General features: G+C 50.1%; 1 protein-coding gene across 1 annotated transcript; it reads left to right on the top strand.

The window, feature by feature from the left end:
* The first annotated feature begins 2,680 nt into the window (after positions 1-2,680).
* Positions 2,681-10,133, top strand: LOC129652968 (polycystin family receptor for egg jelly-like). The gene is made up of 2 exons (XM_055585510.1): positions 2,681-7,356; positions 7,486-10,133. Exons 1-2 carry the CDS (start codon positions 2,681-2,683, stop codon positions 9,692-9,694), a joined length of 6,885 nt encoding a protein of 2,294 aa, XP_055441485.1. The 3' UTR covers positions 9,695-10,133.
* The last annotated feature ends 853 nt before the right edge of the window (positions 10,134-10,986 follow it).

A 10,986-nucleotide genomic window follows, 5' to 3' on the forward strand; every position in this document is an offset into this window, starting at 1 on the left:
CCTTTGAAACTCTGGTGGGGGTAGGGGGGTTCCCAATCGTCGAAATGCGCATTCACAGAGGTCATTTTGACCTGAAGGCTAGCTTGCCCTGCACCCTCTCCAGGGTAGAGGTTGTAAGTGGCCGGGAGGGAAAGTGTCTTTGAGACCAAAAAAAGGTGATGTGACATTTCCCCTCCTCTCCTGCTCACCCTTGCAAGTAGCAGGGCTTTCTGGAGACCCTTGACCTGTGCTCCTGCAGGGCCTGGGTCCAGAGCTGGTTTGGGGTGCTAGGAGCAGCTTTGGACAAGTGGGACGAGGGGCTGTGCTGTAAGGGCCCCAAGCCTGGGTGCCTCTGTCCTGGGTGTGGCCTGGACAGTTGCACAGGGCCTCACACTTAGAAGGTTCCCATGCTCGCTTTAAAGCTCTGCTGTGGTCGTCTTGAAATTCTTGACCATCTTTGAAGAAGGTTCCTACATTCTGATTTTGCACGGGGCCCTGAAAATCATGTAGTCTGTCTTCTGACAGCCAATGCATTAGCACGTGCATCTTTTCTGAATTCCCCACAGCTCACCACCTCCACGGCCACTAACCCAACTGAGTCAGGACCAGCTCACTCGCATACCGAGTGCTCTTGCAGCAGACAGGCCCGTGCCTTTGGTTTCCCTGGACCCCACCTAAGAGGCCCCTGTACTTTCAATCCTGTCCACCTACAATCTATCTCCCTCACAGCAGGAGGATGCTTCCAACCTGGAAATCAGATCAGGCCCTTCCCCGCTCAAAACCCTCAAATACTTCCCCAACCCACTTGAGATAAAATTCAAATACACGACCATGGTCTCTGAGACCCAGCTTGCTCTGGTCATTGGCCATCTCGCCAATGACATCTCCTACCACCTCCTCTCCTCTCTGCTTACTCAGGCCCCACTACTAACCTTGTCTCCTTCCTGCCTCCCTGCATTTGTACTTACAGTTCCCTGCCCTAGTTATGCCTTTCCCTAGCTCTGTGTGAGCCATGCTCCCTCATTTCACACTGATCTGTTGGCTCAGAGGGCACCTCCTCAAAGAGGCCTTCCTTGATTCCCCACCTCACTGTCATTCTTATCTCTGTACCTGCCTTATTTGTCTTCATATCGCTTTTCACAGTAAAATCCCACATGGTATGTCATGGTTGGATTATTTTTGATTGTCTTTTACCCCCATTATAATGGAAGCTCCATGGGAACTAGGCCTAGGGCTAATGCCTAGAAAAATGCCTGGTATATAGTAGGTGCTTGAGAGCTGTCTAAAATGACCAATGTTAAATGAATTAATGGGGAACAAAAAGGAAAACAATCAGACATAACAATGGATAATCAGAGAAAATAAGAAAACAAAAAATTAGGTGACAGATCTAATCCAAACATATCAACACTTACATGAGTTGCTGAGCGGACTTACATGAAATGTTGATGGCCACTTGTTGTTTTGCAGTCACTAAGTCCAGTGTGATTCTTTACCACCCTATAGACTGAACCTCACAGTTTTCTCTGTCATTCACCGTCTCTCAGAGCTTGCTCAAACTCATGTCCACTGAGTCCGTGATACTATCTAACCATCTCATCCTCTGCCCTCCCTTTTCCATTTGCTTTCAATCTTTCCCAGCACTGGGTTCTTTACCAATGAGCTGGCTCTTTCCATCAGGTGACCAAATATTTTGAGCATTAGTCCTTCCAATGAATAGTCATGGTTGATGGTCTAAAGAACTCAATTAAAAGGAATAGATTGACTGGATAAAACTGTAAAACTCTATTAAATGTTGCTTGTAAAAGAACACTATAAAATAAAGACAAATAATTTCAGTGTAAATAAATGAAAAAATATATGCCACCTAGAAAAAAAGCATGAGAAGGCAAGTGTGGTCATCTTATTTGACTTCATCTCCACTAACACCAACCCTGCCCTGTTTTATTGAGATATAATTGACAAATAAGGTGGATATTTTCATATCAAGTAAAGGAGATTTCAAAACAAAGATTCTGACCAGAGATAAAGACATTTCATAATGATAATAGGGACAGTTCAGCAGGAAGACATAACAATTGTGTATCTACCTAATAAACAGAGCTCCAAAATATAGGAAAAATAAGTTAACAGAATTAAAGAGAGAAATGCACAATTTCACAGTTGCAGTAGGATATTATCTTCTCTCAGCAATTGCTAGAACTAGAAAAAAATGCAGAAAACAAATATAGATCTAAGGAACAGCACCACCCTTCTTGACTTGACTCCCAAACAGAGGACAGTAGAATACACATTCTTTTCAAGTGACATGGAACACACAGATGGACTCAAGACAGACCACACGGTAGACTGACACAAGTCTCAACTCGTTCAAAAAGGTAAAGGATCGCACAGAATAGTCTGTGACCATAACAAAACTCAATTACAAATCAATAACTGTGAGGATTTTTACAGAAACTCTAAGACTCTGTAAGTGAAAGTGTAACTTGAGTTGACAGGTCAGACCCAACGAGGGGAGATTAAACGACTGATTTCCTGGGCCGCAGGAACCCCACTGACCACGCTGACCGCAGGCCACCGTGGCCCCGAACCCCACGCCCGCCGTGACCCCGGCCCGCGCCCCAGCCGCCCCGCGCCCGACGCGCCGTGTCCGTTGGCTCTCCGCCCTGCGCCTCCGACGCAGCTCGCACCGGGCGCTGCCATGGGGCCCGGGCCGGCTCTCCTACTCCTGGGCCTGGGCCTGGGCCTGGGCCTGGGCTGTGGGCCCGGCCGCCGGCCTCTGCCCGCGGCTCCCGCGCAGGCGCCCGGCTCGCCGTCCCGAGACCTCCCCATCCCGACGCCCGCCGCGGCCCGACGTGCCCCGTCCGAGACCCGGGCCCTCGTTCAGGCGCGGCGGCCGCAGGCCGCGCTCCGCTCGGTCAGGGCCTCCCGGGCCCCCGGGGAGCGGGGCGCAGGCTTTGGCGGCCTTGGGGCCGGCCGCGCCCGCGTCAGCCTCCGGGCCCGCGCGGCCCCGGGCGGCGGCATCTTCCTGAGCGGCCGCCGCGGCCTCTGCCTGCCGGCCGGGCGGCCCCCGAGCCTCGCGCCGCGCTGCCTCCGCGCGCACGTCCAGCTGCGCGCCCGCCGCGCCACCGCCGCCGCCGCGCCCGCGCCGGTGGACCTGCAGCTGTCCGCGCCCGGCGGCCGGCTCTCCCTGCGCCGGCTGTCCCGCCTGCCGCGCTCGCTCGGGCCTCTGGAGTGGACCTTCCGCCTCCGGCTGCTCGGGCCCGCGGCCGCTGAGAGCCGCGCGTTGCCCCGTCGGGCTCTGCACCGCGGCCGGCGCTCCTACCCGGGATTCGTGGCCCGAACCGAGTGTCCCACGGACGGGCCCACCCCGGTCGTCTTGGAAGCTGTCAGCCCGAACAGCTCAGAACCCACAGAGTCCTCCGTGTCCTGTCAGGTATTCCGACCTGGGCCTTGTAGATTGGACCCCGTGAGGATAAATAGGAACGACGATAAACCAGTGCGACTGACCAGGGACATGGGAGACACCTTCAATGCGACAGTCGTCCTCTTCTGTCCCATCCAGGAGTACTATTATCGGGGTTGGTCTGTCTATGCCGTTCCTTATGTAGGGGCCGTGCCTGACTGGACTAAACCTCTGGAAAAGCCACCGGTCAATTTTAGTAGTGGGTTCTTCATGGTGACTATACCCCCGTATTCTTTACCTTGGGGGGTGTATCTGTTTAATTTCTCGGTGGTTGTCAGAACGCGGGATCCCCAGGTTCCAGGGAAGAACGACTCAGACAGCATCTATGTCGTCATTTTTAGACGTCCCCTGAATGCTGTTATTTCAGGGCCTTCCAACATCACAATTAATTTCACAGATGGGGTGACTCTCAATGGAAATATGTCTTCTGATCCAGAGGAAACAGACCCTCTAGAGAAAGAGAGACTTAAGTTTCTCTGGTACTGTACCACAGACTCAAGAAACTATGATGGAGAAAACACAACAGTGATAAGCAAGGAAGTTTGTCTCCCGGAGCAGGTTGATCTCAAGTGGACATGGGCCTCTGGTCCTATTCTCACACTTTCTCCAGAAACGCTTCAAGGCAGCCGTGTATATTTTTTCAGACTGGTGATCCAGAAGACCAGCAGGTCAGCCTTTGCTGATGCAACGGTGCACGTGCTTCAGGGAGAGCCGGTAGCAAGCGTTTCCTGCATTGAAAATTGTGACCAGGTTCTGGTTTTATCGGAGAGGTTCTCGTTGTCTCTGGACTGCACAGGCTGTACGGCAGGCCGAGATGTCTATCGCTGGTCCATTCTGACGTCTTCAGGTCAGGAGGTGCCATTTGACTGGACGGGGCAAACTTCAACAGGACGGAATGGTGCTTATGTGTCTGTAAAAGCTTTCGCTTTCTGGCATTTCAGGGAAGATAAGTTTTGGATTTCTCTCAATGCAGCAACTTGGAGTGGAGTCACCTTGGTCTTAAGATATCCTTTCATTATTCACCATGTCCCTATAAGCACAGACTGCAAAATTGTTCCAGAAAAAGGAATTTCCTTCATTACTCAGTTTGTTGTCATTTGTACTCATTTCAAGCATAAGAACATTGTTCTTACATATAAAATAATAGTTCCTGATGTACATGGTTTTGGTGAGATCAGTTCTGTGAAAGAGAATAACTTTGGATCCATCCTGTATTTGGGAAAGAATTCCACATCGCCCCCTTCCTTTCTCCCTGTTGGTGTGTTGGACAGTCATTATGCCTTGAAAATAATTGCTCAGGCATTTAATACCTCTCTGGGAGCTTTTTCTCAGGTGAACTTTTACGCCACTGTGCGGCCTCCCACTGACGTAAACTCATCAATGACTGTGTTGGAGAAGTTATCCAACTTCACCATGGGACCAAATTCATCCCTGTCTACTTTGCTTCAACAGCAGGATTTTCTAAATGCAAGTTATTTAATATACGTAGTAGCTTCTGTCTTGAATAGTATGAAAAGCGACTTAAGTCTGCAAGCTGACAAAATTAAACTCCGAGAACACCTTTTCAATCAGACACTTATTCTTCCTATAAACACTTTGGTGAATATTAGCCAGGTGGTCATGGCTGTTACTAAATTAACAGAGAAAACCTCTGAGATCAGTGCATTCTCTCAGAAACTGGCCACAGTGAGGACTTGGCAAGCAAGCCAAGCCCTCCAAGATAGTCATCAGAGAGATAAGAGCATTTCTTCTGAGCAAATAGAAAGTGTGTGCACTGGAATATTAATAACCTTGTCTAACATCCTGAAACTGCTGGTTCATTATGAAGTCTTTGAAGAGCCTTTCCACGTGGTTGAATCTCTAGCAGACACGGTACTGGCTGTGAAAGTGCCAGAGAATGAGACCACTGCCTTGAGGACCTCCAACTTTAAAATGTATGTCAAGAAAACCGAAAAGTGGAATGTCACCAAGTTCTTCAGCACCCAGAAGCACTGTCAGAATTGTTTTTATCCCAGCCTAAATGTGAACAGCGTTCCTAGTCTGCCTGCCAGCGCTCCGATTTCCACGATGTTTTGTGAATTTGCGGATGACCCTTTCCCTTGGCTAAATTATGGGGAAAACATTTTGACCCAGGTGGTTGGATTCCGAATGACAGGAGTGGAGGCCACGGGTGACGTGATTGAGATCCCACCTGATGCACTGGAAGTGTACCTCATCAGGAAAAACCTGAGCTTTGGAACTGTTAATCTCACGGTGGGACCCAGCTCAGAGCCTTATGCAGTGGATGAATCAGCGACAAAGACGACAGGGGCGTTTAGCTTTGTTGTGGACAGTACCGCAGGCAGGGACGTGTTGATCCACATCATGACAGAAGTGTCCGTCTTGTTCACGGTGTCTGTGTACGCGGGCCGTGAGATCACACCCAACTCTTTTATGACCAGCTACCTGGTGCCCCATAAAATCCCTCCAATTGCCAACGAGAGTGACCTGTTTGACCCGGAGTGTACGGTGAAGGAGGCCCGAGTGGTCTGCCTCCCCGCGGCCCTGGTGCAGGTCATAGCTCAGCGAACTGATTCCTCTGAGTGCACCGTCGCTGTGGTTCTACAGGCACCTCGTTTTGTCCTAAAACCCAATAACAAGTTGGTGAGAATTTCTGTTTTCAGCAGTGAATGCTTGGACATGTTTGGGATCCAGAGCGATTGGAGAGAAGATACCTGTGTTGTGGGAGAGAAGACCACTTGGCAAAGAGTGCACTGTATCTGCAAGAACCCACGGCGGGCCAAACGGCAGCTGGATATAATCAAACAGGCCAACCTTCACCTGCGTACCCACTATTTGACGGCCAAGGTGATCGTGGTCCCTAACCCTGTGGACTTACGAGTGGAGGCAGTCAAGAACGTCACCCAAAACCCTGTGACCCTCTTCACGGTACTTCTCATATTGCTGTTGTACTTGGTCCTTGCGTTCTGGGCCTTGCACAGAGATGAAACAGACCAGTATCTTAGGGAACATGTGATAGTTCTCCTTGATAACGATCCTTATGATAATGTGTGTTATCTAGTCACTGTTTTTACAGGAAGCCGTTGTGCTTCTGGGACCAGGGCCAATGTCTTTATCCAACTGCATGGAACCGAAGGTAGCAGTGATGTGCACTGTTTAAGCCATCCACAATTTAGGACTCTCTACCGAGGAAGCATCTGCACTTTCCTCCTAGTGACGAAAAAGGACTTGGGCGACATCCATTCCCTCCGTGTGTGGCACAACAATGAGGGCAGGTCCCCTGAATGGTATTTAAGTAGAATTAAAGTGGAGAATCTGTTCAGCAGACACATCTGGCTCTTCATGTGCCGAGAATGGCTTTCTATTGAATCGTCTTTGGACCGAACCTTTCAAGTAACCCCCCCAGATAAGCCTCTCAAGAAAATGGACTTTTTCCTCATAGATTTAAGTTACAAGCTGGGGAGAAGCCACTTGTGGTTCTCTGTATTTTCTGGTGTCATTTCTACACCATTCAATAGGCTCCAGAGGCTGTCCTGTTGCTTAGCAATGTTGTTATCCACGCTTCTGTGTAATATTATGTTCTTTAGTCTAGAGAAGGAGATCAAAGCAGAGCCACAAGAGCAGAGGTACATCAGGTCGATGGTGATTGGACTGGAAAGTGCCTTTATTACCCTCCCTGTGCAACTAGTGATCAAATCTTTGTTCATGTATTCCCAGAGGAGACCTCAGGTGACTCTACATGAGGTCACTCCTCGGAAACATCCTTTGAAAGCACCAGCAAGCCAGCACTGGGAAGAACGATTGGGAAACTGGCATGCCTATGAAATTGACAAGGCAAGCTCCCAGAAGCCTGTGTCTAACAGACATCGTGCAAAACCCAAGGCTTCTGTCAATGTCACCTCTAAAAGACAGCCCCCGGCCAAGCAAGAAGAAAGCCAGGGGTCTCCCATCAAAAGCAAGGTCTCCCGTACCGAAAGCAAGGTCTCCAGAACCCAAAGCAAGGTCTCCAGAAACCAAAGCAAGGTCTCTAGAAACCAAAGCAAGGTCACTCAAGCACAAAGCAAGTTCTCCAACATGCAGGGAAGAAATATAAACACCAATAACCCAAATATTGAAGACAATACAAATGTTTCTGATGAGCAGCCTCCCCAGCCAGGTTCAACAGCCCTTAAAGAGAAGACCAGAATGGTCCTGCCACAATGGTGTGTTTCTGTCGCCTGGCTCTTGGTTTTTCTTACCTGTGGCATATCCTCCTTCTTCATCATATTTTATGGACTGACTTACGGCCTCGAAAAGTCAACAGCATGGCTGTTTGCATCGTTTTGTGCATTCACTCAGTCAGTCTTTCTCGTGCAGCCATCTAAAATCATGCTCGTGTCAGGCTACAGAACACGGAAGGCCAAGTACTGTAAAAACATTTCGTGGATTGGCAACAGCCGCTTCTCCGAGATCAAGCTGCACAACATTCGGAAGGACCCAGAAGAAATGGACAGACGCCACCGGTATGTCATGGAGCTCCGAAACTCGAGAACGTACCAGCCTCTCACCCAGGACGAAATCACGATATTCCAAAGAAAGAAGAGGATCAAGAGAAGAGCTTTCCTGTTCCTGAGTTACATCCTCACTCACTTCATCTTTCTGGCTCTCTTGCTGAGCCTAGTTGCCATCCTACACCCCACTGATAGCTTTTACTATAATCAGTTTATTCGGGACCAGTTCTCTGTGGATCTGGCAGGCGTGACCAGGCTGGAAGACATCTATCAGTGGCTGAACAGGGTGCTGTTGCCTCTGCTCCACAATGACCCGAACCCCACGTTTTTCCCTGACAGCTCCTCTAAAATCCTTGGCCTGCCACTCATGAGGCAGGTGAGGGCGCAACCTGGAGAGATAATGTGTCTGCCGGCCAAGAAATTTGTGGAGGGCAGCCTCAAAGGAGAGATTCGCTGTCACCCCGAATATGGCATTGACCCAGAAGACACAAAAAACTACTCTGGGTCGTGGAATAGAGTTAGTAAGCGGGACACTGACAAGACGACCAGAGGGTTTACTTACAGGCCTCCGGAGAAGAGGTGGGCGTACTCTTCCTATGGGCTGCTGCACACCTATGGCTCAGGAGGATACGCCTTCTATTTTTTTCCAGCAGAGCAGCAGTTTAATTCCACACTGAGGCTCAGGGAACTCCAGAAAAGCCATTGGCTGGATGAAAAGACGTGGTCTGTGATTGTGGAATTGACCACCTTCAATCCAGACATCAGTCTCCTCTGCAGCATCTCGGTCATCTTCGAGGTCTTTCAGTTAGGTGTTGTGAACACTAGCCTGAATGCTCGCTCCTTCTTGCTCGCTGATTTCAACAGAAAAAACTCAGCCGACTCATCAGAAAACTACTTGTACTTGGCCATCTTCATTTTCTTCCTTGCCTACACTGTTGATGAGGTTTATGTAATCACACAAGAACGGACTGCCTACCTGCAAAGTGTATATAATTTGCTCAACTTTGCTCTAAAATGTATCTTTACCTTGTGGATCGTACTCTTTTTCAGGAAGCACTTCTTGGCCATCGGTGTAGTTCGGGCTTACCTGTCAAATCCTGAGGATTTCATTCCCTTTCATGCAGTGGCTCAAGTGGATCACACCATGAGGGTGATTTTGGGTTTCCTGGTATTTCTGACGATCCTGAAGACGCTCCGGTATTCCAGGGTCTTTTACGATGTGCGTCTGGCTCAGAGGGCCATCCAGACTGCCCTTCCTGGCATCTGCCACATGGCATTGGTGGTGTCCGTGTATTTCTTTGTCTTCATGGCATTCGGGTACTTGGTGTTCGGGCAGCACGAGTGGAACTACAGTGACATGATCCACGCCACCCAGACAATATTTTCCTACTGTGTCTCAGCTTTTGAGAACACGGAATTTTTCAATAACCGGGTTCTCGGGGTCCTCTTCCTCTCATCTTTCATGCTGGTGATGATCTGCATATTGATCAACTTATTTCAGGCAGTGATTTTGTCATCCTATGAGGAAATGAAGCAGCCTGTGTACGAGGAGCCCTCAGAAGAGGCGGAAGCCATGACTTATCTGTGTCGCCGGCTAAGATCTGCTTTTTGCTGCCTGTGCTTCAAGCCCAGGGCGGAAGACGAGCCCAAGTTCTTCATCAACATGGTGTATGGGCAGCCAGAGAAGAACAGCCACCGCTACCTGGGGCTGAAGACCAGAAACATTAATGGGAAGAAAATGGTTTACCTCGTCGTGTGATCCATGGCAGTGTCAAGGCCCACAGGCAGGTTTCTCCAAAGGCTCGGTTTCTGGGGTCGAGGGGCGTTTCGTGGCTCAGTTGTGTTCCCCCCCCTCCCCCCGTATTCTTCACAGTGCACCCCGTGTCTGGACGCATCTGCAGCGGGGGCCTCCACACTTGGGACTTGAAAGGCGGGTCAAGGGCAGCGTGGCCTCTGCGGAGAGAGGAGGGCGACCATCTGTGAGTCCCGGGTTCATTTCCCTTTTCCTTAGAAGCTGCTGTCTTTGGCACCGACTGCAGTTTAGAGGGTTAGAGACCTAGATTTGGGGGAGGGAGCTGAAAGGGCCCCCAGCCTCATCTCAGCTTGTCAGAAGCAGCAGGTGAACGCTCCTGCTGCCCTGGTCCCCCTGTCCCCGAGGCTGGGAGGCCAGGGCTAGTGGTTGGGGGCAGAGCCCAGGTCCTTTGGCCCTGCTGTCCCTTCCCTTTGCTGATGGGGCTGCAGAGCCTCCTTACTCCCACCACACACCACACACACTCCAGCTGGGCAGGGCTGGAGGGGTCTCATGAGGGGTCCCAGGAGTGCCCTTGTGCCTGGAAATGGAGGGATGTGGACCAGGGCGCAGCAATCTGAAGCTTCCCATCTGCTCTTAAGGCCATTGCCAGTTATGGATGTAACATATTTTTGGCCACAAGACATGACTTTTGTTAAACAAGAAGGAGTGTGTGTGTGCATGCTGTTGAGTTCACACTGAAAGGTGGTAAATGTTCTATGCCATGAGTGTAGCCATCTCTCTCTCTCTCTCTCCAGGATTTGGGCTTTTGTTTATTGATGGCCTGGTGGCTTGTTTAGAACACATTGTTTAAGAAAATTGGTTAACAGCTCCTGTGTTTTCAACCCAAAGCATGTTCCTTCATGAAAATGTCATGCTAAGCTTCATCAGAATTAAAATATGATTCCTCTATGTGGCCTGCAGTGATTTCTGTGAGAGGGGCAGGTACACAGATGGCGTCTGCCCTCGAAATGCAGTGCCAGCAAAGGGGACCAAACGGCAGGTGTAACTGCTTTGACCCAACTGTTTATCACTTGCTTGGCACCCTGATGGTGCTCACTCAGCTGCACTGCATGGCCATGGCACCTCGCACCTTGGCAGGTATGGGCACGTGCACATGTAGAGGCCTTCCCTCCCTTCGTCCCTGGGGTTGGGGTGGTCTTCCTGCCAATTAGACAATAGTCTTTCTGACTCACCCAAGACCACCCAAACTGTCATGATCAAATGCTCAGTTCTGTGTTTTCTAACTTCCCTGGTGGGAA

The sequence above is a fragment of the Bubalus kerabau genome, chromosome 1 (assembly GCF_029407905.1).
Source record: "Bubalus kerabau isolate K-KA32 ecotype Philippines breed swamp buffalo chromosome 1, PCC_UOA_SB_1v2, whole genome shotgun sequence".
In the NCBI taxonomy this organism is placed as follows: Eukaryota; Metazoa; Chordata; class Mammalia; order Artiodactyla; family Bovidae; genus Bubalus; species Bubalus kerabau.

Excerpts from the sequence above, each read along its gene's own strand:
- LOC129652968 (XM_055585510.1), top strand. The coding sequence starts at position 2,681 with ATGGGGCCCGGGCCGGCTCTCCTACTCCTGGGCCTGGGCCTGGGCCTG. Across the intron at positions 7,357-7,485 it reads AATGTCACCTCTAAAAGACA|CAAGGTCACTCAAGCACAAA; the intron begins GCCCCCGGCCAA and ends TAGAAACCAAAG.